This window comes from Manacus vitellinus, unplaced genomic scaffold (assembly GCF_001715985.3).
Source record: "Manacus vitellinus isolate BGI_N305 unplaced genomic scaffold, ASM171598v3 scaffold_64_pilon, whole genome shotgun sequence".
In the NCBI taxonomy this organism is placed as follows: domain Eukaryota; kingdom Metazoa; phylum Chordata; class Aves; order Passeriformes; family Pipridae; genus Manacus; species Manacus vitellinus.
This window is the reverse complement of record NW_021940718.1, coordinates 1,432,431-1,458,595: the sequence shown is the minus strand read 5'-3', so window position 1 is coordinate 1,458,595 and position 26,165 is coordinate 1,432,431. Positions and strand designations below refer to the sequence as shown.

Below are 26,165 nucleotides of genomic sequence, written 5' to 3'. Positions count from 1 at the left end.
TATAAAATGCACAACGGTTGTGAATTTTAGTTATTATTAAATGAGATTCTTTTCCTGCTGTCTTGTCTTTTAGGTATGCTCAGCCACCCACCCATCCCCGTTTCCGAGCTGGCTGAACACACAGAGCATCTCAAAGCTAATGATAACCTGAAATTATCCCAAGAGTATGAGGTATGAGCAAGAGTGAGTGCTGTGCATGGGTTTGCAGAGCCAGGAATTAGGGAATTCAGGCAGGCCCTCATCCAAATAAACATTGCTTAGTTTATTTGGATCTGGTTAGTTGAAATTTAAAAGTTATTTATGATTAGAAGTTAATTACTTAGTGCTTCGCTGGGTTCAATTCCAGGTCATAAAAAGAAAGAAGTTTGGTTCATGAGCTGCTCCTGCCAGGGAGCAGGGGCTGATCTCCCTTGGAGAAGGGGGATGCAGCTCTGGAAGGTGACTGTGGGATGGGATGGGATGGGATAGGGAGCTGTCCTGGGTCTTCCTGTGTTTGGAGAGGACCAAGCCAAGGAATGTGACACCCAGTGTCAGGCAGCTGAGAGGAGCAGGGAGTCCTTCACAGCTGAGCTAAAGCTGGGAAAACAGGGGGATTTGCACCCTCCTTGTGCAGAGGCAGAGCTGGGTGCTGTGGGGCCCTCAGGGTGTGGGAGGCTTCCAGTGCAGAGGGAACACAGGATCACAGAATTCCAGAAGGGGTTGGGTTGGAAGGAACCTTAAAGCCCATCCAGTCCCACCCCCTGCCACGGGCAGGGACACCTTTCCCTATCCCAGATTGCTCCAAGCCCAGTCCAACCTGGCCTTGGACACTTCCAGGGATGGGGCAGCCACAGCTTCTCTGCCCAACCTGTGCCAGGGCCTCCCCACCCTCACAGGGAGAAATTTGTCCCAAATCTCTTCTAAACCTACTCTCCGTTTAAAGCCATTTCCCCTTGTTTTACCACTCTGTGCCCTTGTAAAAAATCTCTCTCCACTATTGGTTTTGTTGTTGAAAGACGTAAAACGCCCTGATATTTTTAGCCTAATAACTAGTCTAGGCTGCCTAGGTCTGTTTGCAGGGCATATTTTCCAGACAAAGGGATGCTTTCTCCCTGCTCCTGAATCCCAGACATCAGCCCATGGGAAGCAGCGCCGTGCTCTCAGCTCTGCACCCCCGGGGCAGGGGGTTACATGTTGGAGAAGGCCTATTTTGCCCTGCTGGGCTCTCTCCCCCCCACGTTGGGGCGGCAGGGGGTGGGCAGCAGCAGCCCGTTGATGTGCTCCATCCAAATTCCAGAGGCGGATTTGCATAATGCCATATCCCAAGTGCCCTGGCTCCGCGCCAGCCCAACCTCCTCCGGTGGGAGAGCCAGAGCTGAACAAACATCGCTAATGAAGTGAAGGCGAGGCCTGATTAGAGGGATGGAGAGCAAACAGACACATTACAATAGTATAAATACCCATTAGTTAGGAATTCTCCGCAGCGAGAGCGCACGGGGGAGGGGTTTGGAGGAGGGTTTTTCGGGTGGTTTTGTACCAGCGCTGCCACCGCGGGGCCCGGGGAGCTCCAGGGTGGGCACAGACAGGGAGGGCAGAGGGTGCCAGGCAAGAGTCAACCCCTGCCAGCTCAGAGGGATGGATCTGAGACCCTCTCCTGGCAGGGAGAGGGAGAGCAAACAGCAGGAAACCAGCTCGGCACGCTCCTGCCAGGCCTCCAATTGAGGCAAACCCCAAGGGCTCTGCAAAATGATGAAGGAATTAAGCCCTTGTTTTATTTAATTCTCTGGCTGAGGATTTAGAGGTAAACGTAATTAACCTAATTTCCATATCTGGGACAGCTGGACTTTAGAGAGAGGAAAAAAAAAACCTACCCACCAAACCTGGCATAAATCACTAGGACAGGCAGAGGGGATTTTTCTCTCCAGTGCATTTCATTGTTTATTCCTTCATCCCTTCTAGGAAAACTCCATGTTGATTGAGTGTCTTAGAGCTGGAGTCCTTACCCTTGCTCTGTGCTGGGAGATGCACTCCTTGCCCTGTGAGCAGGAAGCTGCCTCCTGCCAAGGCTCCTGGGGGGTTTTCTCCACCCTTTGAACTGGGACACCTTTGGGGCTGAGTCCTTGTGGTCCCAAGTATTGCTGTCCCTGCTCCATACAGAGCAGCCTGGTCCCTTCCTTTTGCCCATGAATGATTTTTGATCACAGAATCACAGACTTGTTTGGGTTGGAAGGGACCTTAAACCCATCTCATCCCACCCCCCCTGCCATGGGCAGGGACACCTTCCACTAGATCAAGTGTCCAACTTGGCCTTGGACACTTCCAGGGATCCAGGGGCAGCCACAGCTTCTCTGGGCAACCTGTGCCAGGGCCTCACACCCCCCCAGGGAGGAATTTCTTCCCAATTTCCAATTTAAATCTACCCTCCTTCAGCTTAAGGCCATTCCCCCTTGTCCTATCTCTACGAGCCCTTGTGAAAAGTCCCTCTCCATCCTTCTTGTAAGCCCCTGTTTCCCCTGATGGTTCATATCCCATTTTTACACATGGTCATAAACCTTGTCCTGACTTAAATATCTTCTTCCCCAGGTATTAGCACTCACCAAGACACTGGTACATTCCTGCCCTCCTAATCATGGTGTAGTTTAACCATGCACAGATTTGGCCTCTTGATCGCTCCCTAAATACCCTGATGTGCTCATTCCTGTTATCTCCCAGTTCCCAGCATTTATTGGGGTTGGTAACATGGGGCTGTGACTAACCCAGGGATGGGGCAGCCACAGCTTCTCTGGGCAACCTGTGCCAGGGCACTGATGCTTTTGCCATGAGGTTGCATCAAGCCAGAGGGGAAATTACCTCAGATATGCCTCTCTGGGTGGCCAATGGAGATGGAACAGGAGCTATGGCACCGGGGCTTTCCCACAGCAAAGCTGGGGGGAACAAACAGTGACCGCTGCGCTCCTCAGCGAGATCTCCAGAGCCACGATGTCCCACGTGGAACAAGGGACTCAGAGCTTGATTTGCTGCTTTGCTCTTCACTGACTCTTCCATTTTCTTTCCCAATTCCTCCAGTCCATTGATCCTGGCCAGCAGTTCACCTGGGAGCACTCCAACCTCGAAGTGAACAAGCCCAAGAACCGCTACGCGAACGTGATCGCCTACGACCACTCGCGCGTCATCCTGCTGCCCATCGAAGGTAAGGAGCCTCCCATGGAGCATCCCTGCTCCCACGAGGTAGTGCTGGGGTGGAGTTGCTGCAGGGAAGCACATCTCACATGCTCTCCTCTGGTCTCTATTTATATTCTTCTCTTAACATCTCCCTGGGAGTTTAGCGAGCAGGAGATACCTCTGTAAACCAGGCATTTGTTAAATCCCGGTGACTGACATATTCCCTGGAGCTGCAATCCCTCATTTCAAGGGCTGGTTTATCAAGGAACTGTCTTCCCTTTGCTTGGAGATGTCTGTTTGATACGTCTGTGACTAACAGGAAGAATTCAGACCACATAATGCTTTAGAGAGAGCAGGGATGGGGTGGTGGGTGGCAGGGAACGCGGAGCGTGGCTGTACAGGGATGAATGAGAGGTAACACAGGGCTAATTGTACAAATGTGAGCAGCAGCAGCAGCACAGGCAGAGAGATCACTTGATATGCAGCTCTTGCTGCAGCCCTGGTTCCTAAAAGGCTCGGGATAAGAAGGGGTGAGCGTGAGCCTTGTGGGTCATAAATTGTTTCCTGAGCCGCTTCTGTGAGCGATGGTGCAGTCAGAAAATTTACATTAAATTTCACAACTCATGGCTCTTGACAGAGCTGCTCCCGTGCACGCCAGGATAAAAGGGGCTTGAGATGGAGCTGAACAGGGCACCTGCTTGGGCTGCTGCTGCTGAGATAAAGCTGGAGTTTCACGGGCTCGGGCCGTGGCTGCGCCGCGGGGATAAAGCGTTCGAGGCCAGTCTTGCATTGCCAGGAGCTGATCATCGGAGCAGAGAGGATGTGGGATGTCCTGGTAACTGCCTGGTGCATGGAGAGGTTAACTCAGGCACCTCTGTGAGCAGGGAATTGTTGGAATAATCTCCCCCATGGTATCTCTGAGGGACATGGAGAAGGGGAAGAGCTGGTCCTGAGGCAGCAGCAGTGTGGTGACTTGCCAGAAAACTGCACGAATCTGCATTAGTCTGGTCTGCTGTTAGAGGGCTTTAAGTGTTTCTCCTTGTGAAGCTGACTGTGTTCTGGCTTGGTTTAATTCTGAGATTAATATTGTATGAGCCAAGGAAAGCAGAGGCTTTAAAAAGTTGCCTTGTCATTCAAGGGAAGGGAGAAGAACACAAGTGTAGGAGTGAAGGACACTTGGGCTGGTCTTGGATCACGGGGTTGGATGCAGGCAGCAGTCCCAGCTCTGCCCAGGGGCTCTGTGAGGGCCCAGTGGTGCAAATATGATGGGCCAAGGTTGAATTTTCAAGCATCTGAGAGGTTCTGACATGCCTTGGCTGGTGTGCTCCTTCCTACCAGGCTCTATTTTATGCTCAGAGCTGGAAGATGAAAGGAGCTGGAGGAATCAATTCTTGCTTTCTCTTTGTTTTAAATCTGGATTTGTCAAGGCTGCAGAACGTCACCGGCTGCTTGGTCAGGAAGAAGTAGCAGCTTTAATTGTGTGACTCCTCTGAAGCTGGGCCTGTTACACAGCAGAGCATTGCAGGAGCTCGTGGCCACCCATCTTAAATCACAGAGTGGACCCGAGGGGGCTGGAGAGGAGATTAATTCCAGAAGCTCTGCCTTGATCACATTCCTGCCTCCCTTCCCTCCTGAAACTTCAGACTGGGAGGGAATGGGGGCAGGGAACCCTCCAGAAATTTAATCAAAAGCCCTATCTCCCAGCAGCTGAAATGCTGAGTGCCCTTGAGGACTGGCAGGCGGTCCCTGGGTTTGCACCTCGCCAGCAGCACCGGTGCCTTTTGCTGCGGCCCAGTTTTGTGTTGGTGCTGCTGCCCACCCTTGGCTCCCCTCGAGACAGGAGGGAAGGGCTCTGCACCAAGTTAATCACAGCTTAGCAGATCTGCCAGCCTTGCCAGCCACTCACTGGAATTAGGAACGGGCCAAACCACCCACCAGCCCCGTGCCAGGCGCAGCTCTCTGGAGCTGAACCTGAGCAGCACTGCTTGCCAGGGTCCATTTTAACTTCAGAGCAGCTTTCTCCTGCCGTGTCCCAATCACCCTCTTCACTCTGGCAGTGCCTCCTGCTCATCCCAAACCCTCAAGCAAGGACCCAGGCGAGCAGCTGTAACTCAATAGCCTGTAACTCATGCGAGTAGAAAAAAAAACCCCACTCCTAAAAATGACAACGGGCAATTTACAGTGAGTCAAAGCCTGTAATTTCAAATCCTTCACTGTCTGAATCAAGCCTGGTTTTATTCCTTGCTCTGTCCAGCTGTAGCTCTCTGCCTGCTATTGAGTTATGGACCACACAGTCATCGACCAGGTGCATTTGGTGCCTGGGCTCGGGGCGTGCTGGGACAAGGACTTGGGTTTGTCCTGTTGGAGGCCATTGCAGCAGGAGCCCTGGGCCAGGACCTTGCTCCTGTTGGCCACAGCAGCAGTAGAAAGCCCATGATTTCAAGGCTTGATATTCAGTCTCTTTAATATCTTTTGCAAGGAGTTGCTTGTCTCCCTGCAATGCAGGAGCTCGAGCTGGGAAAAACACACCAAGAGCCCGTTTCTCCCAGCTCTGATTCTGACCCACCAAGCCAAGAAGGTGCTCCTGCAGGGGAATTCTCTCTAACAACATCCCTGCAAAGATTTCATGCTTCCAGCTATATGAAGTCCCGTGCAGTTCCCTGATTTTCTTGGTTTCACCCAGGAATTGTGGGCAGTGATTACATCAACGCCAACTACATCGATGGCTACAGGAAGCAGAACGCCTACATTGCCACTCAGGGGCCTCTGCCAGAGACCTTTGGAGACTTCTGGAGGATGGTGTGGGAGCAGCGTTCAGCTACTATTGTTATGATGACTAAGCTGGAGGAGAAATCACGGGTAAGATGCATGAGAGGGATGACTGGTTAGTCATAATCCTGGGGGATTGGAGGGGAGAGTTGGGGAACAGCAAATCCCTTTGATGTGCAGCCAGTGGGGGATTTCTGCCTGCTTTGCCAGCACCCTGAAAGTTCAGTGATTCATTGCTTTTTAAAAAACAAACCATTCACCCTGGAAAGCTGCAGCCTCCTTTGCAACTCCAGGAGAAGATCCCGTTGCCTGCTCCGTAGTTCTGTCTCGGAGTTAATCGTGTGGCAAGTTTCACATCAGTTCTCTTGTTTAACAAGCCCAAGTACATTCCCTCTAATCTTCAGGATCATTCCAGTCTGTTGTCCATGGGATTGATGTGGCATCAAAGCCTGTGCTTAGTTCAGTGGGAGCTTTTCCTCCTGGGTCTGTCCCTGTCCTGGTGCTCTGTAAAGACATTTTTTGTGCCTCCTCTTCCCTTCGCCACCCGTAACCGTCAGGGCAGTTTGGGATTGAGCTTCCCCAGCAGCGAAGGGTTTGGCCCAGCACTGAGCCATCCCTCCTGTCTTCCAGATAAAGTGTGACCAGTACTGGCCAGGCCGAGGCACGGACACCTACGGGATGATCCAGGTGACGCTGCTGGACACCATCGAGCTGGCCACGTTCTGCGTCCGAACGTTCTCCCTTCACAAGGTGAGCTTGCTCCTGCTCCTGCTCCTGTTCTTCCCTGGAGGTGGGCTGTGGCACACTCCTCACACACCCTACGGGCAGGTGTGGGGGTGCAGGTACCCCCCTGACCCCTGGTGCTCCTCTGTCCCTGCAGAACGGCTCCAGTGAGAAGCGGGAGGTGCGGCAGTTCCAGTTCACGGCGTGGCCCGACCACGGTGTTCCCGAGTATCCCACCCCCTTCCTGGCTTTCCTGAGACGGGTGAAAACCTGCAACCCCCCCGACGCCGGTCCCATCGTGGTGCACTGCAGGTACCAGTTCCCTTCACCTGGCTCTTGCACAGGGCCACCTGCGAGGGAGGCAGAAGTTTGGGAGGGTGTGGATTTGCTCCTGGCAAGAGCATCCTGTGAGGATTCCCAGGCAGCATCTGAGGAGGATACCTGGGAATTCCACTGAGCAAAGCATTTCCTGGGATGGTGAGGGGTGTAGTTGGCAACAAACCACCCGGATCAAGTGTCCAAGGCCAGGTTGGACAGGGCTTGGAGCAACCTGGTCTAGTGTCAAGTGTTCCTACCCAGGGCAGGGGGTGGAACAGGAGGAGCTTTAAGGTCCCTTCCAACCTAAACCATTCTGGGGTTTGATGGTCTTGTTAAGCAGTGGGAGGTGCCCGGTGCTGTCCTGGTGTCTGGTTCTGCGTGATGGGGTCGTTTGAGGTCACAGTGGGAAAGGAGGAGGATCGGGTGTGACCTCTGAGCTGTGTGGGGTGCTGGGGAGGCAGAGCTGCCTCAGCTGGCAGTGATTGACAGGGGGTTTCTGAGCACTGCAGCCACTGTGATAATGCCAAGCTGAAGGCAGGTAGAATTCCCTAATTCAATTTACAACCCAATGAAGCCTCAGTGCAGATAAATCCCTGTGTTCCTCAGGAGGATGTGGAGGAGCCTGTGGGTTCCTCAGCACTCAGGGAAGCTCTGAGTTGTGCAGGCTGCTGGGGAAGCTAATCCTGCCTCTGCTAGAGGATGCCACTCAAACAGTCTTTGTGAGTGGGCAACTTATCACTGCCCTTGCAGATGGCAATTGTTGTGCACCTCCGAAAATGAATAAAGAGGAGCTGTCAGTTCACAACCAGCTCCCAGATCAGCTGCTAAATTCTTGCCAAAGCTCCAGTCACCTGCTTGGTTCAGGTGTTAGGCAGTCTAATTAACAGAGATCAAGGGGGCTCCATGAAGAAAGGGACAGCACTGGAATGGTAAAAGGAAGCCCTTTATTAGCAGTGGCACAGGCACAGAGCACTGAGCCCTGCTGGGGTGCAAATGCTGTTACACACAGGTCTGATGTTACCCCGATGCACAAAAACGTTTAGGAAGAGAGGTGACGTGTGTTGTGGTTACCACATCAGTGCTTTCTCAGCTGCTCAGAGATCTGAGTGATTAAAGAGGCTTTTTCAGCCTTTGCATCGTGCCAGCCCTTTGCCCAAGCCTCGAGCCCCAGCTCGAGCTGGCACAGCTGTGTGTGCCCAGGGTGTCACAGACGAGGAGACACGGGCAGAGCAGTGTGGAGGGGCAGAGGCACCTCACCAGAGGCAGCTTGTCCTCTGGCAGCCTGTCCTCGGGTGACATAAAAGCTGAGTTTGGGAAGTGTTGGCCACACTGAGCTGGTCAAAGCAAACCTCTGCACGTCACAAACTCCTTGGGGCTGAGCCCAAGTGCTGCTGTGTGGGGCAGGGGGGCCTCTCCATCCTCTGCTCTGTCCCAGCAGCCCCTCCCTGCTGGTGTGGCAGCACTGGCCTGAGCAGAGCTCAGGTAAATGGGGTTTTAGGTTCCAGTGCAGGCTTTCCTGGCCCCAGTGCAGCACTGTGCTCACACACCAGAGTGACACAGAGCAGTGGTGACTTTGGTGTCACCACTGTCCTCTCCAAACCCTCCAACATGGTGTTTCTAAACTGGATCAAGAGCAGCACATTGAGGTGACTGGGCAGGGACACTCCCAGCACCAGTTCCAGCCAACAAGTTCCTTTAATTCAACAAAAATCATCCTGTGGCTGAACCCACACCCACAGAATCTCCTCAGTTGGAAGGGACCCACAAGGATCATCAAGTCCAACTCCTGTCCCTGCACGGGAAAGCCCCAAACCCCCACCATTCTTGACTGGTTGGCCAGGATTTCCTTTGCCTCAGCCCATCACCAGCTGTTTGCCAGGGCTGTGGTTCCTTCCTGATCACCAAGTGTGTTTGCTGATCACCCTCTGCCTCATGCATCTGCTTGGACCCTGCATTTGTGGCAGTGGGAAGATCCTTGCTCATGGGCGGGGTGACCTTCTGATATGGTTTGAAGCTGGCTCCCTGCCAGGTCCCCAAACCTCGCCACAAAACTCCCCCCCAAGCAAGGGAGAAGAGGAAAAAAAACCAAGAGAACCAAAACGAGAGAGACACAGCTAAAGCAATATATAAAAATATATTTCCACTTATATTACAGTTATATACAATTGAAATATATATACAATTTCAAAAGGAAAAGGGAAAGGGAATGGGGGAAGGGAAAAAGGAACACAAACAAAATAAAATATACACGATCAATAGACCAAGATCTAGCAACTAAGAGAATTAGCAAAAGAATATCTTACTACTCTCCTTGGGACAACAGAAAGTAGTGCTGGAACAACCTCTGTCTCCCAGGGTTGGCAAGGCCTCACCAGGCCTCATTCCCCAACACGACAGACTCAACAGCAGGGCAACCCACACCCTCAGAGCCAAGGGAAGGAAAGAGAGCGAAGGCCTTTCCTCCTTTCTTCTTATACCCCGGCTTACGTAAAAATCGTAGGGAATACCGGGTAAATCTGGGCACTTCCTTGGTTACAAACTGGTCACCAAGGAAGGCCCAGACCAAACTACCACCCCCTCATCCCTCCCCTCTCGTCCCCAGCGCGGGCGTCGGGCGGACCGGCTGCTTCATCGTGATCGACGCCATGCTGGAGAGGATCAAGCATGAGAAGACGGTGGACATTTACGGGCACGTCACTCTCATGAGGTCCCAGCGCAACTACATGGTGCAGACGGAGGACCAGTACAGCTTCATCCACGATGCCTTGCTCGAGGCCGTCGCCTGCGGCAACACCGAGGTCCCCGCTCGGAACCTCTACAGCTACATCCAGAAACTGGCCCAGATCGAAGCCAGGGAGCACGTGACGGGCATGGAGCTGGAGTTCAAGGTAAGGGGTGCTGGGTGGGGGCAGCAGTGGCTGGGGAGGGCTCAGTATTCCCCCCTGGCACTCGGGCAGAGCAGACACGGAGCCTTTATGGGGCTGATGGGAACTTTCTGGTTCCGTGTTAGAGGTAATTACTTTCCTGAGCTGAGCTGCTGCAGTTCCCGGGGGAGAGCTGCCTGTCACTGCCGGAGGCTCCTCTGGTCATTTCCAATCGAGATTGAATTTGCTCCCTCTTAAATTGGAGTTTTTTAACCGGTTGGGTTTTTTATTATTATTCTAAAAGTTTCGCTTGAGGGAAAGGGCTCAGACTCTGTCCCCACCCCCTGAAAAAAACAAAAACCCACAAGAGGTGGTGGAACAGGGAGGGGCAGTTAGGGAGGGGTGAGGAAAAGAGCAAGGCTGAGGGGATGGTTGTGCTCTCTGTGCCCTCAGCGCCTGGCCAACTCCAAAGCCCACACCTCCCGCTTCATCAGCGCCAACCTCCCCTGCAACAAGTTCAAGAACCGCCTTGTGAACATCATGCCCTACGAGACCACCCGGGTGTGCCTGCAGCCCATCCGGGGCGTGGAGGGCTCCGACTACATCAACGCCAGCTTCATCGACGGCTACAGGTACCTCCTGCCCCGGGGTGTCCTCTGATGGGCTGTCTGAGCCCTGGGGAAGGGGCTGGACTGGGCTTTAGCACTTAGTCTGTTCTGTGTCAGCAGTACAGTGCCACAGGTAAATTCCCACCCCCCCTCCAAATCCAGCCTGCTGAGAAGCTTTTCCCCCCCCCCCGTGGTCTTAAATTACTGATCCCCCAAAGCAACTGAGCCCTTCTCCAGCTGCAGGTCCTAAACACAGAGTGGCAGTGAGGGGTGGGTTTGGCCTCTGGGAGGTTTCTAAGTGTGGATTAGTCTTTTCTTTATGTTTGTGATCTGGGGCAGTTTCATTATGTTTGCAGTGCTGAGAGCTGCCCCAGGCAGCACAGCCCTGTGCTCCAGCCCTCCAGGGATGGCTTTGGAGCCCAAACTGAGGCAACAAAGCAACCCCATGTGCAGGTTCCCTCACGTGCTGGCCCAGGCTGTGGCACCAGGGTTAGGGCAGCTCCATGGCTGGTGATTGGATTCTTGATGCCCTTCAGGCCCAGAAAACATGGATTCTAGTTCATGGAATCAATCCCAGAATAGTTTGGGTTGGAAGAGACCTTAAAGATCATCCTGTTTCACCCCCTGCCATGGGCAGGGACACCTTCCACTATCCCAAGTTGCTCCAAGCCCCATCCAACCTGGCCTTGAACACTTCCAGGGATGAGGAGTCCACAACCTCTCCAGTTCCAGGGGAGGAACCCCTCCAGTTCCTGGTTCCAGGAACCTCCTTGCTAGTTCCAGTTCCTCCACAACCTCTCCAGTTCCCAGTTCCAGGAATCCAGAATCAAGCACGTTACACCCTTTTCCTTGTAGGGCACCATGGTGGAGTGAGCTCAGTTTACCCCTTGGAAATGATATTTAGGGAAAGCTTCACCACAGGCTCTTTTTTTTGACCATTAGCACCAAAGACACCCACAGCCCTTTCGACCTCGCGCTGTTCCAGTTCTTCCCCAGCCTTGCCATGCATTTCCCAAAGCTCCTACCCGGGCAGTTCTGCCCTCCCTTGACCCTCTCCTTGCTCTGGGCTCTCCCCCAGGCAGCAGAAGGCCTACATTGCCACCCAGGGGCCGCTGGCAGAGACCACCGAGGATTTCTGGCGGATGCTGTGGGAAAACAACTCCACCATCGTCGTGATGCTGACGAAGCTTCGCGAGATGGGGCGGGTGAGTGGGGTCCGGGGGGGTGCAGGGCTGGGGACAGTCCTGCAGGACAAGGACTAACAGGGACCTGTCTTGGCCCCGGGCAGGAAAAGTGCCATCAGTACTGGCCCGCGGAGCGCTCGGCACGGTACCAGTACTTCGTCGTGGATCCCATGGCAGAGTACAACATGCCCCAGTACATCCTGCGGGAATTCAAGGTCACGGATGCCAGGGTGAGTGCTGGGATGGATGGAGCAGCCTGAACCCCTGCAGTGGGGGAAGGGGCTGGCACAAAACACGGGGTTCGGTGGGTTCGACTCCTTAAAGAAAGGCTGAGGTGAAAATGCTTTCCCTGGGAAAGTCTGGGATTATCAAGGGAGGAGAGTTTCTAGAACACCCTGGTTGGAAGGGACCCACAAGGATCATCGAGTCCAACTCCTGGCCCTGCACAGGACAAGGTGAGGGTCAGCCTCTTTTCCCAGGGAACCAGTGGCAGGATGAAAGGAAAACCAGCCTCAAGCTGCACCAGGGGAGGCTCAGGTTGGACATCAGGAGGAATTTCTTCATGGAAAGAGTGGTCAGGCACTGGAACAGGCTGTCCAGGGAGGTGGTGGAGTCCCCATCCCTGGAGGTGTCCAAGGAAGGAATGGATGTGGCACTCGGTGCTCTGGGCTGGGGGACAAGGTGGGAATCAGTCACAGCTTGGACTCGATGACCTTGGAAGTCTTTTCCAACCTCAGTGATCCTGTGACAACCCCAAGAATCCCACTGTGTGCCCAAGAGCTCAGCTGTGATGAGGAACAGAACACACACACACAGACACACAGACACAGATTGTGCTTGACTATTTGTTCTCACAAATTGAAAGTGGTTTCTACGCTCTCCCACAGTCGTGAGTCACTTTGTTAGAGGCGTGCCCAGCTTTTGGGTTTGCTTGAGATGAAAGCAGAAAATATTTCCCCCCAAAAACTAATAAAAACCTTGCAAAGAATTCTCTGCACCCTACAGAAAATGTGCACTTGTCTGGCTGTCATTCATGTTCAAAGGAACACATCCACTCCAATAATCTTCGATTTGCTGTCGGATTTCTCATCCAAAGGAACATTTCAATACCTCCTCAAATTTGTTTAGCAAATGTAACCCTCCCTCTCACAAGCAGAGCCATTGCTTTTGAGGTTGTCAAGAGTATTCCAGAACCTGATAATTCAATTTGCAAGGCTGAGAAGGAGGATGCCTCATCAGTCCTCGTAGAACAAGATTTATCTTCCTGTCAGCTGTAATTCTGACACTGTGGCAACGCTTTGTGAAGATTGATAGAGAGGCCATCACCTCACCTTGAATGTTCCCTCGCTGAAGACTCCATCTGTGCTGTCTGCAGTGGTCAGAGCTTTCAGCACCTGCCAGGATATGGATCTGTGCTGACAGGCCGACTCTGGGAATGTCAACTGCAACATAAGCAGCTTCATCATGGTGGATCTGGATAATAAATAAGGGTGCACTTGGCTAGAACACAGACTTGACTCAACTTCTTGTGCCCTTTAACAAACTAGCAAGGAATTATTTTTTTTTTATTATTTTTTTTTTTTTTGCCTTTTCTGTTTGTTCTCCCAACTCCAGGATGTTTTCAAACTATTCCTGTTTTCTCCCCCAGGATGGTCAGTCACGGACTGTTCGGCAGTTCCAGTTCACTGACTGGCCAGAACAAGGTGTGCCAAAATCAGGAGAAGGTTTTATCGACTTCATTGGACAGGTACACAAGACCAAGGAGCAGTTTGGCCAGGATGGCCCCATCTCTGTCCACTGCAGGTAGGCAGGTGCAAATGGGAACACCTCGTTCATCTGGCCATGCAAAAGGAATTAAAATCCAGATATCTCCCCCCCTTTCCCACTCCATCCTTGCAGGCAGATTTTTCAGGGGTGTCAGTGCCAAACACTTGCTTCTGCCACCCAGATTCATTTCCCTTCAGCCCTGGGCACTGCCCACAAGGCTTTTGAGCCTTTGTATATAGAGGAGAGGTATGAAATGCTGGTACTCTGGAGGAGATGGGAACTTTAGTGTTACATATATAATGTATCTAACATATATAATATTTAACCAGCAAATCAGAAATATTTTTTTACCACTTTCAGCCCAGTTCTGCACCACTAATGCTTGCTGACAGCAAGAATTTTGTTACCTCCCTACCCATGGGCAGGAGAGGACGATCCATTCTTCAAAATATTTAATTTTAATATTACATGTTACTAATAATGTTCCCACTGAACGCTGTTTACCACTACCCAAAGCTTTTAATTTTTTTTTTATTATTATTATTTCACTTTCTCAAACTTTCTTTTTGGGTCACACACTGACTATTTCTGGATATTTATCCTGGAGGACCGACCCTCCACTTCCACCACGTTCCCAAGACACAGCTGAACCCTACCCCAACCTCGGGGTTCACAAGAACATTTGAACATTGTAACATACAATTCCCTGGGTTTTTTCTGCCATTCCTGCAGTGCTGGCGTGGGCAGGACCGGAGTGTTCATCACCCTGAGCATCGTCCTGGAGCGGATGCGCTACGAGGGGGTTGTAGATATTTTCCAGACTGTAAAGATGCTGCGAACACAACGACCTGCGATGGTGCAAACAGAGGTGAGGGGGGTGGGGACCCTGCCCTGGGCTGCCCTGGCCAAGCCCAGAGTGCTTCCTGCCTTTGGAATCATGGAATGGCTTGGGTTGGGAGGGACCTCAAAGCCCATCCCGTGTGCAGGGACACCTTCCCCTAGGCCACGTTGTTCCAAGCCCTGTCCAGCTGTTACCAAACAGCTCCTGATTTTAAACTAAATAACTTAATAAATGCAAATTCCTATTGCTCTAAAGCCTCTTAAAGTTTTTCCTCCCAGCCTGGCAGCCTCAGTTCTTATCTCATCCCCACTTCTGGGGTGTGGGGGGACTCACCTGCCCCCAAGCACAGCCCACCCTGGCTGTGGGGAGATGTTTGGTGCCTGAGAGACTCAGACAGAAAGGGCAGGGCTAGGCTGGGCTTTCCTCTCCCAGGAGAATCAGGGAGGTTCCTGCTCAGCTTTGTGCTGTCTGGAAAGCAGGACAGGGATCCCAAGGAGCCATTTCCCACCCCTGAAGCCGGTTCTCTTTGCTCTTGGCAGGATGAATACCAGTTCTGTTACCAGGCAGCTCTGGAGTATCTGGGAAGTTTTGATCACTATGCAACATAAAAAGCCATCGTTGTGCAGACTCTACCAACCACTTCAGTCCTGGAAGGCCTCTTCTGACCCAGGAGGAGCGCTTGAACTTACAAAACTGACTCAGAAGAAGTACCTTTTCATCTGGACAATGCATCGGGGAGCAGGGGGGAGGATTGGAAGGAACACCCCTTCGGGAACTCCATGGTGTAACCTGGCCCGCCCAGAGGCAGCTCGGGAGGTGCTCGAGGGGCTGCTTGAAGTGGTGAACTGCTCTTGTTACCTCAAGTGGTGTTCGCTGTGGAGGACGCGTGGACGTGGTGAAAAGAGATCCAAAAGCTAAAAAAACACGCCTTGGGAAAGGTTTCTGCTGGAGAAGGGAAGGAAAAACAAAAAAAAACCCAACAAAACGACTTTGGTTACATCATTAGAGTTCAGTTTATTTACTAATATAGTTGGCAGTCTTTAAAGGAAGTCACTTGCAGAATTGAAGGTGTTCTGTGAAAGAAAAGGAACTTAAATCTCAACACTTGGGCAAACTTAGGGTCAGGAGTTCTTCTAGCTGGAGTCTTAATAACCTCAGCATCAGCACTGGGAGGATTCTGGGCTTGCAGGCACCTTGCAAACAGCACCCACGGAATGCCCCTGCCACGCCAGAGGTTTTATAGCTCACATTTTGAATACTTGGAACATTCCTCATTTCTTCTAATTCCAAAATTTATTTTTTAGGATATTTAAAAGGAGAGAGAAAGAGAAATATCAAACCCCAGAGCTGGCTGTGTGGGGTGGCCCCCTCCCCTGGCACAGTGGTGGGACCTGGGCTGGGGTCACTGACTGCTGGCTCTGGTCCCCTTTCCAGCACATCTGGCTTTCCTTGGAGCAGGATGGGACACCCCAGGAAGAAAGGCAGCCCCTTCCCCAGGCTCTTTGCACATTCACACCCCCCATTCCTGCTGTGAGCAGCTGTGCCCCCCCCCTCAGTTCCTGCTGGGAGCATCCCCCTGCCAGGAGCCCCAGAAACGCCCATAAAGGAATTTATTTCCAATAAATTTATTTCCAGTATCCAAGTGGTTCTTGCTGCCAGCCCCTCACCTCTGGGAGCCATGTGGAGCTACTCTCAGGACTATCCCAGTACCACATCACAGCTCCCACTCCCACCTTGGCACAGCTCCCACCATGCTCCCAGCCCCACAGTGTCCCCTGGCACAGCTCCCAACGTGCCCCAGCTGTAAAAGAACTGGGAAAGATCCAGGAAGGTGCATCCAATGGCAAATACTGTGAGTGGCTTTCTTTAAAGTATCGATGTAACTGTAACAAGTGACATTACCTTTTTTTTTTTTTTTTAAATAGTGTATTTTTTCCTTTTTTTTTTTTTTAAAAAAAAAGACAAAGAATATCAGTCAATGAATTTAAAAGAAAAAATTTGCTTATTTGTTCATATTATGTTCAAAGACAGTCTATTTTTTCACTGTAGAAATGTTACGTGTAATGGCTGTGATATATAAAAAAATGCAGTGCAAATTGCTACTTCTACATATTGCTTTTCTACCATTTAAAAGGTTTAACTTGCTCATGTAAGAACAAAATGTCCTTTCTGGATTTTTTTTTTTTTTTGGTATTTTTATGGGTTCCTTTGTTTCCAGTCACAGACATATCCCAGGGAAGGGTGGGAGAGCAGCAGGTGTAAGAGGTGGTGGCAGTGCCAATTCCCTCCCCTTCAGCTGTGGCCACACAGGGCCAGGGCTGAACTGGGAGATTCAGCAGCACCAGTGGCTTTAGGAGGACCGGTGAGACTTTCTTTTGGAGCCTTGACACCCATCAGGGGTTTTAACATCACAGGTGTATTGCCCAGGTCTCTGTCTGTGTGCTGGGTGTAGCTGAAATGCTCTTCCAGGAGTTTTCCTGCACAGAGGACAGGATTTCTGGGAAAACACCCACTGCCTGGAGCTCTGCTGGCCTCTGACTTTTCCCTTATTTTTTTTTTATTTTTATAGAAGGGGTAATCATGGCCATCAAGTGCTGCCCAGAAACCCCCACACAACCCATTTCCTGTCTTTAACCCAAAAAAAAAAAAAGAAAAAAAAAAAAAAGAACCGACTGAAAGGCTTCTTCGAGATTTTACTTATTTGTGTGAAAGTTGCCCAAATTTCTAAGTATGTTGCAGCAAAATCTTACTGGACAAGTTTGGGGGAGGGGGGGGAGGTTTTTTTCTTTGTATGAGAGCAAAGTGCTGTTGCTTTCACACTGTTATTTCAAACTGAAACAGTAAAGTGGTTTTCATACCACAGTGTATGTAGATATATTGACTTTGTATTAAAGGAAGATTGTCTGAAGCCTGGCTGCAGCCCCTTGTGTTGGGGGGAGAGGGCAGGGAATGAAGCAGCTGCTCTGTGCAGCCCAACCACCCTGGAATCCTCCCTGCTGGTGCCCAGGGCCAGGTAACAGGTTGCTCTCCCTCTGCTTCTGCTCCTGCTAAAAATAGGCCCCTGTACGAGCCAAACATGTGGCTGCAAAGAAACAGGCTCCTTTGGGAGCTTTGGGCAAACAGTGCAGTGACACAGGCACCAGTTTGCTGCTGGTTTGGTGATGGATGGGGGTGGGAGTGCAGCCAGGACTGGCACGGACCACAAAGGTTCTGCCTACCTGGAGTTTTAACCTTTGGTGGTTGTCTCTGCTGCCCTGACAGTGTTTCCCTCGTGTGGCACAAAGCTCAGCACCCCTGTCCCTGCTCAGGCTGGAGCCCAGGGGGGACAAGGGTGCAGAGCCACAGTCCAGGTGCCATCCTGGCTCAGGGTGGTGGCTCTGAGCTACAGCCAAGGGGTGGGAAAGCCCTCAGTGGATAAAGAGCCTCCCTCAGAGCAGGAGCCAGCAAATGGTTCCACGTGAGGGTCACGGCCACAGCTGAGGGAGGTTCCCATGCCTGCACTGAGATAGTCCAGGAGGAGAAGGCAGATCCCTGGAAAAGCCCATCCATCACCTGCAGAGCAGCAGGGTGGGGATGCCAAGAGCAGAAGGCTGAGCTTCATCTCAGTGACAGCCTGAAACAGGTTACCCAGAGCAGCTGTGGCTGCCCCATCCCTGGAAGTGTCCAAGGCCAGGTTGGATGGGGCTTGGAGGAACCTGGGCTGGTGGAAGGTGTCCCTGCCCATGACACAGGATGGCACTGGATGGTCTTCAAGGTCCCTTCCGACCCAAACCATTCCGTGATTCCATGAGCTGCTGAAACCCTCTCGTCCCACTGAGCCAGACCTTGCTAAGCCAAGCCCCAGGCTTTCCTAGGTCTGTGCCAACCATGGCTCCTCCTCACAGGTAGGCTGAGCCCAGCCTGAGCCTCCCACCTCACCCACCTTATGCCAGACGGGAGCACAGCAGGAGAGGCTGGCCAGGACACTTTGGAGGATGATGGAATTGTTCTGCATCAGGGATCCTTCCCTCCCTCCCTCCCTCCCACAGCTGGGCTGGACCAGCACAGCCTCCCTCTCCCTGCTACACTGACACCACCAGCAGCAGTTGGAATCAGGCTTAAAGAAAAGAACAAAAAATTAATTAGTGAGTTCACCCAGAACCTGATGAGCAATGGGGTGAGCTGAGATCCCAGGAATTGCCTCACCTTCCAAATGTTGTTACTCCATGGGAGAGATGGGAGAGGGAGCCAACCAAACATCAAACAGCAACAACCCTGATGGCTCAGGAAAAAAAGGAGAAAGGAATAAAGCCCAGAAATCTCCTGGTTTCTTACCATGTCTCGTGTACCTGCCTCCCTCCAGGCAGTCGTGGGAATAGAAACGAGGTTTGAAAATTCATAATCTGGATTCAAAGATAATTTGTAGCACGAGTGGCTCCACAGCTCAGCCACACCACACAGGACAGACACCTCTCCCCAGCCTTCCAGTGGGTGATTTTTGATGCTCACTTTCTGTTCTCACTGAAGAACAGTAAAGGAAAAACTGATTTTTCTGCTAAGCTCTGCTCCTCCCCCTCCCTCCTTCCCTACCTGCTCCCCTGCACTCCCAGCAATGCTATTCCTGTCTCTCTGTGACGTTAATCACTCCCATCATTGCTCTCCAGGCTCTTATTTTGGTTCCATCCTTTTCTGAGCTGGCGTGACCATCCCCCGGGTTGAGATGCAAAACCCTCACGGAACTGAAATAAATTCCACACGGAGCACAGGAAGGTGAGTGACAAAGAGAATTGGAACAACAGCTGGGAACTAAGTAAATCTCTCAGAAAAACCCAACCAACACCACAGAAAGCCAGTTAGGGAAGCAAATATAGAATGAAATCTCATTGAAGGGGTGAGGGTCACTCAGACTTACAGTGAGTCCACCTTGGCCCTGCAGCTGTGATGGTCCTACAGCAGCTCCTCTCAGAAGGCCAAGGAACAGAAGCAGCATTGCTGGGAAGATCCCATTCCCATCTTTGCCTCCTGGTTTCCTTTCCATCTCTCCTTGCAAGTGTAAAACCCATGAGCAGAAATTCAGCAGAGCCTGTGGCACCATTAACAAACCTGGCTCCCTCCTCCTCTCACACCACGAGATGAGGAAGAGCTTGTGGGAGGAAAGAGGCAGAAGGGCCCTCCATCCCCTGCTGATGGACACACAGGGATGCTCCAGAGAAAGATTCTGGCACAGAAAAACCCACTTGAGGTGCCCTGATTTGGGCATCCAGAGACACCTCCAGTGACAAGGAAGGGACCAGAGGTGCTCATGGCCAGTAAACACCCCTGTGGTTCCCTGCAGCTGGTCTGGATGGACCCCAGGGAACCAAAGTGGGAAACACAGGTCACATCACTCAGGGGCTGACTGAAACCATCAGGACCAAACTGTGCCAGCCCTTGCACTTTTACATCCCCAAAGATTCCAGCAGCAAAGCCAAAAGGATGGTAAACCAAGAGCAGAGACCACAAACGAGCTCCCAAGGGCAAAGAGGGGTAAGGGAGGACCTGCTGTGACCTGACCTCAGCTCCACAAACCCTCCTCACTGGCACACTTGCTCCTTTGGCTCAACTCCATGTAATTCATCCCACAAAGCTTCATTTGATCACACCAGGTAAGAGCAGGTTTGATGCTCTGTCCCTGCTGAAGACCAGGACACCCTCAGCCTCCGAGGCACCACATGGAAAAAATCCCCATGGAACAGTCTCAGTGCTGCAGCCTCTTACTGGTGAAAGAAGCTGCTGGAATTCCATCCCAGTTGTGCTTTATGGATGTGACAGCCCAACATGCTGGAGCTGTGATTAATGAATGAGAAGAGGGATGATAACAGGGATGATAACAGGCTCTGGGATGGGCCTGGTTCACCCCAACTGCCCACCCTGGTGCCCAACCAGGCTGCAAGGAGTAAATGAAACAGGAGCTGTTGCTCCAAGATCAGTATTCCAGGGCTCCCTGTGCCAGACAGCACCAGCCTGAAACCTGGCAAGTGGCTGACTTTCATTTTAATTAACCACTAAGTGATGGCCCATTAATGCCCGTTTTCAGCAGGGCGGGAGGGGAGGCTCTTGTTCCTCATTGATCCCAGGAGTTTTTTCACTCTCTCTGTCTCTCTCTTTTCTTTCTCTCACACAAGCTCTGACAGCTTTGACAGCGAGTTTATTAGAGGTGTGAGCAGGGGTGGAAGGAGTAAATCATTGCAGGTAATATTTTTATAGAAAAGGGCTGTCACAAAGCCTCTGGATCTACACGGACACGATTCCTGCCAGAGGAGAGGGGTTAAGGCAGGGACAGTGGTTTTACAAGGGAATCTTGGAGCCTTCTGTTATTAAAGATGAGGACACAGAACTGAGCCAAACCCACCCCTTCAGAACAGCCCACAGCACTGGTTTTCCTTAGGGAGTGTCCAGGGCTTGTCTCAGTGCTTGCTCCAAGGAGCAGCATCCCACAGAAGGGGATTCAGGCAGGAGCATTCCTGGTGGGCTTCAGAGCTGTCCCCAGCCCTGGCCAGTGCTGGTCCCACCTCCAGGGCAAGCACTTCTATCACCCTCACAGCCCTCTCCAGCACCTGGGGGATCCCACAGCATTCCCGGCATCATTTCTGTGCAAATCCTGCAGGGATTCCTCTCACAGTTTAATAAATGCCTCCTTAAGCCCTTCCCTCTCTCCTCTCCCTTTAACACAACCTTGTGTACATCCAGAGGTCAATCCTGAATGACTCTGCTCAAGTGCAGCTGCTGAAAGGCCACCAAGCCCCAAGTCCCCCTTGTCAGTGCCACCTGCAGACCCCAGCCCATGTGCTGGCATGGGGTAACCCCACCCTGCCCACTCCAGCCTGGCCACCTCCTCCCCAGCCAGCAGAGACCCTGCATGTCCATCCCTCCATCTGCCACGGGCCATCCCAACAGGGATCACCCAGTGAGGGTCACCCAGACCCCCACAGCCACCCTGGGGCTGCCCCATAAAGCTCAGAGCAGCAGAGAGCCCTTCCCCGGGGCTCAGAAGGAACAGGCTTGTCCCAGTTCCCCTTTTCCACCACACTGGGCAAAAGCAGTTTGTGCCTCAGTCCAAATTTGCAGCAGCCTGGATGCCAAACCCCTGAGGGATTGATTTGCAAAAGCCCCCAGGCCTCTGCACAGCCCTAAACCAGGAGCCCCTCAGTCCCCTGCAGCAGAACAAAGGCTTTTAAAGTAGCTGTAACTGTAATTTACATTCCAGAGGAAAAGGAAGAGCTTTTCTTGGTTTACAGAATTACCCAAGTGGCAAAGCAGTTCCCAGGCCAGGAGAAATTCCTCACGTTGCAATATGCTTTAATTATACCAAGAGCAGCAGTAAGAGACCGAGAAATCAATTCCTTCTCCTAAATAAGATGGTTGCAAATTCCAAGTCGGTAAGTGAACAGATGTAGAACTGAAATGGAAAAAGTAAATACCCTCAGAGGCACTGAGAAAATTGTCTGACAATCGCTACAAGTTCATCCACCGGGAAAGGGATCCAGGGAACCTGCTCCCAGATTTCCTGAGGAGGAAACCACGAGTTCAGTCACTCTCATTGCAGTGTCACCTGAGGTCCCACAGCCCCTCCACTGCACCCACACCTGCACATCTCCCTCCTCTCAGGAGCAAATCCCACCTTGGGATTTGCATCTTTTTAATAACACCACTCTCTCTCCAACCATTTAATGCATTCACTCCAACCCATCTTTAATCTCCCTATTTTTCCATTGTCTACTTATCCCTCCATCCATCTGTGGAGTGGGAACACCAGAACCCTTTGCAATGTGCCCAGAGATCAGAGCCTGAAGTTGTGATTTTGTCCCACCTTTATCTCCTGAAACATGGACACACACAGTTCCCTGCAGGCATCAAAGGGGGAATTCCTGACACACACAATTCCCTGCAGGCATTAAAGGGGGGAATTCCTGATCAAGGGAGTTTGGGCTCCCTCCATCTGCGTCCCTGCATCCATACAGGCACACACACACATGCAGATGGCAATCCCAGATTAATAAGTTACACAAGGGGTTTATCCCAGGCTTACTGAGGATAATAAACCCCTCAAAAAAAAAAAAAAACCAAACCAAAAAAAAGTGTCCAATTGATTAAAAAAAAAATAAAGGAAAAATACCCCTCTTTTCTTTAAATACATAACATTCTGCCTGAGCTGCATGTAAGGTGTTGTTCAGGAAATTGCTAAATGTCCCTAATTCAGGTTCCACTCCCCCAGGCCCTTGTCCCACCTCCTGGCTGGGAGAACCCCAGGCACTTCCCAGAGGGATAACTGGCAGCCCAGGGCAGGATGGGGATGGAAAGCTGGTATTGCTGTGAACAAAAAACAACCCACACTCATTCAATAGATATATTTTTATATTCTTTTAAGGCAACAAACACCCTGTTAAGACTCAGACTGACCGGGGCTTGGAACACCCTGGTCCAGTGGAAGGTGTCCCTGCCCGTGGCAGGGGGTTGGAATGATCTTTAAGGTCCCTTCCAATCCAAACCACTCTGGGATTCTGTGAGGTGTCAGCCCACGTGCTAAGGCTCAGGAGAAGGTGGGTGGGTGGTCCTGGTGCCTTCCTGGATCTGTGGAATCCCTGGAGGAGGCAGAGCTGAGGGGCTGAACACCGATGGCTCCCGGTGGTACCGCAGAACTCCCGGCCCCACCTGAGCTCCTGCATTCCCAGGATCCACCAGTAAATAAACAGATGTCCCACTTGTAAATCAAGGGGCAGGTAAAGGGGGAGCTCTTTGCTGTGCAGCTTTTTTAACCCAGCTCAAATGCTTTGGGGCTGGTTTGGATAACAAGCTCCCGGTCTGGGTTCCCTGCTCCTCACCCTGACTGTGACACCAGGACTAGACCAGAGCAACTTCCTTCACTTCCCACAGCCCAACAACAACCAGGGGCAGACAAACAAGCCAGTGGAAATGTGAATTTTTGTGGTTCCTACTTTTAATTCAGCCCCTTGCAGACAGCAAAGGGAGTTCCATTAATAAACCTTGGCCGTGGCTTTCCAACACGACTCACCAGGGCACAATCCCACCAGGACACCTCAAACAAGGCCAGATTTTTGGAAGGCATCCCCAGTATTTTCCAAACCCACCCTGATGTTCTCCCACCATCCCCTCCAGCATTACTTCAACATCTGGGGAAGCAGGAATGCCAACAAAGGGCTCAAGTGCTGCCAGGGACCTGCAGCCACAAGTCTCCCCAAAGGACACAGTGACACCAGGTTGAACAGCAGCAGAAACCTTCTGCTTGGGTTGTTAATCCACACAATCAGTTTAAAATAGATAAAACCGAAGTAACATTTTCCACACTGTTATATTTAACAAACAGGAGGGGACACAGCAGAGATTTATATGTATTCTCCCAAAATCTGGGGGAGGAAGGACGGTGCAGTTTGGGTATAGAACACATCCACTTCCTCCAAAACACACAATGGAATGAGCTGCTGGAGCATTTGCCTTGGGGGTGAGGTGCAAACCCTTCCCACAGCCCGAGCAGAAGCAGCACCTCTCTGAATCACACAGCCAGAAATACAATGAAAAGGACAAAAAAAAAAGGCAAATGAGTTTTAAAAAAGCCGCCTTAGGCCCTGTGGATATTGGCCACGGGATATTTTTAGAGGCTGGGGAGGAGATGCTGAAGATGCCTTCAGGGAAATGGTGCCAGTGAGTCATCAGCAGCAGCAGAGTGGACCTGAGTCTGCCTGGGGGGTGTGGGGGTCTCCCTGATGCCATGTGGTCACCACAGCTCTGGAAAAGACCTGGAGCTACATCAGCTTTTCCAAACCACCAACCCCCCTCCCAGCCTCCAGGAGTGTCCTGGTGCTTCACACCAGCAAGCAACAGGGATTTGGGGGGTGAGACACTGATATTTCAACCCTCAGCCCTCCTGCACCAGGGGGACAAACAGTGGGAAGGCAAAAATGTCTTGGAGGAGGGACAAGGGAGTAACACCAAAGCACAACAAGCTGGGAGGGCTGTTGCTAAGAAGCCAGTGGTGCCTCTAGCTGTGGATCAACCATAGGGAATCACTGATGGTTTGGGTTGGAAGGGACCTTAAACCCATCCAGTGCCACCCCCTGCCATGGGCAGGGACACCTTCCACCAGCCCAGGTTGCTCCAACCTGGCCTTGGACACTTCCAGGGCTGGGGCAGCCACAGCTTCTGTGAGCAACCTGTGCCAGGGCCTCACCCCCCTCACAGGGAAGAGTTTTTTCCCAATATCCCATCTAACCCTGCCCTCCATCAGCTTGAAGCCATCCCACCTCATAGCACAAACACCACTGACCTTGTGCTGCACCAGCCAATCTCCATCCACAGGGAAAGAAAGTCTCTGGGTGACTCCAGGCCCCTGCCATGGCTATCCCAGGGTAGGCACAGGCAGGATGAAGATGAAGCACAGCAGGACTAGGGATGATCAGGACCCTGGGTCCTGCAAAGTGGCATCAGGTGTGTGTGGTTTGGGCAGCAGCAGCTGGGTGGAACTGCTGCTCCTCTCTGCAAAGAGAAAATCTGCTCCAGCTGTCACACCAGAGAAAGGAGGTTAAAGATGTTAGAGAATAGTATTCCAAAAGTGTTTAAGAATAATATTCCAAAGTGGTTTTTTTTTGCTTTTCCAAAATGAAAACTGCCCTCAGCTCTGGAGGCTGCCACGTTCAGGAGATGCTGCTCAACTTCATGCAACTCCAACACTTCCAGGTTGTTTGTCTGGCAGGTGGGAATGTTGTGCTGTTTGTGAGGACAGGAGGGACATCTGTGCTGTCCCTGTCCCCCCTCAGGGTGAGTGAGGTGCTGGGAGGAGGGACCTTGGTGTCAGCAGCTCTGCTCTGCCAGGCTGAGCTGGAAAGGGCAGAGTATGAACCATCTGTGCCACTGCCAAGTGGATGTGGCACCTCGTGGCTCATCCCACGGGGCAACACTGGAGGAATCCCTTCTTTGTACCAGAGACAGGGCTTCAACCAAATCCCAAATCCCACTCTGCTTCCATGAGGAACACACTGCCCAATCCTTGCCATTTCAAGCTGAACCTCTGCAAAAGCCACACAAAGCACCATGGCTTGGTTTGGACTTGGAGAGATTTGGTCTTATTCTTCTATTAATTGTCACAAAAGCAAATCCAGCACTACCCTGGTGAAGCATCAAGGTCCGGAAATCACATTCCTCTAAGCTGGACATTTATTCCACCAGGGAGACTCCAAGCTACTCTCCCAGTTTTCCACACAGACCCTCCCTGAAGGCACCAATCTGACCTTAACCCCCCCTGCCCTTTCCCTGTGCCAGGGCAGTGGTTTTCCACCTTGGTTGGCATCCACGGCCTGTACTGCAGTGAAATGGGCCCAAGGGAATTTGGGACACAAGGATGAGCCACAGGGCAGTGCTGGTCCAGGAGAGCAGAGCTTTGGAAGAGACTCAAACAGGTGTTTTTGAACAAAGAAATTGGAAGGAACTCGCTCCCGCTGGGAATGGAATCGTTGAGGCTGGAAAAGACTCCAAGATCATCACGTCCAAACTTTGACCAAATCCCACCCTGCCCACTATTCCATGCCCTCAAGTGCCACTTCTACTCATTATCTGACCATCTCCAGGGCTGGTGACTGCCCTGGGCACCCTGTTCCAGTGTTTAACTTCCCTTCCAGGGAAGAAATTCTCCCTAATATCCAACCTAAACCTCCCCTGGTGCAACGTGAGGCCATTTCCTCTTGTCCTGGGACAAACACAGACCCCCACCTGGCCACAACCTCCTTGCTCCCCCTGGCCATGCTCACCTGAAGAACAAAACCCCCTTCCCTGTGCAGTTCTTTCCATGTTTGTAGCATTTCTGGGGATGGGGGGATGTTCAGCCCTCCAGGATGAGGATCCACAGCTCCAAGGACTCGCTCCACCTGCACAGAGGGTGGGAGAGGCCCAAACAAACCATCCACGGGTCCAACTCACGAGA

The 26,165-nt window shown here is 51.8% G+C and overlaps 1 protein-coding gene across 15 annotated transcripts in view; it reads left to right on the top strand.

The window, feature by feature from the left end:
* The window catches only part of PTPRS (protein tyrosine phosphatase receptor type S), a 163,081-nt gene extending 145,958 nt beyond the window's left edge, over nt 1–17,123 (top strand). For all 15 annotated transcript variants that reach the window (XM_029963841.1, XM_029963836.1, XM_029963835.1 and 12 more), the window contains 12 exons: nt 74–171; nt 3,046–3,169; nt 5,825–6,000; nt 6,541–6,660; nt 6,791–6,945; nt 9,554–9,839; nt 10,269–10,447; nt 11,502–11,628; nt 11,712–11,837; nt 13,256–13,410; nt 14,107–14,242; nt 14,755–17,123. In XM_029963841.1, coding sequence (XP_029819701.1) covers nt 74–171; nt 3,046–3,169; nt 5,825–6,000; nt 6,541–6,660; nt 6,791–6,945; nt 9,554–9,839; nt 10,269–10,447; nt 11,502–11,628; nt 11,712–11,837; nt 13,256–13,410; nt 14,107–14,242; nt 14,755–14,823 — 1,751 coding nt within the window. In that variant the 3' untranslated portion in view covers nt 14,824–17,123. The remainder of the gene's footprint in view (nt 1–73; nt 172–3,045; nt 3,170–5,824; nt 6,001–6,540; nt 6,661–6,790; nt 6,946–9,553; nt 9,840–10,268; nt 10,448–11,501; nt 11,629–11,711; nt 11,838–13,255; nt 13,411–14,106; nt 14,243–14,754) is intronic.
* Nucleotides 17,124–26,165: the final 9,042 nt, after the last annotated feature.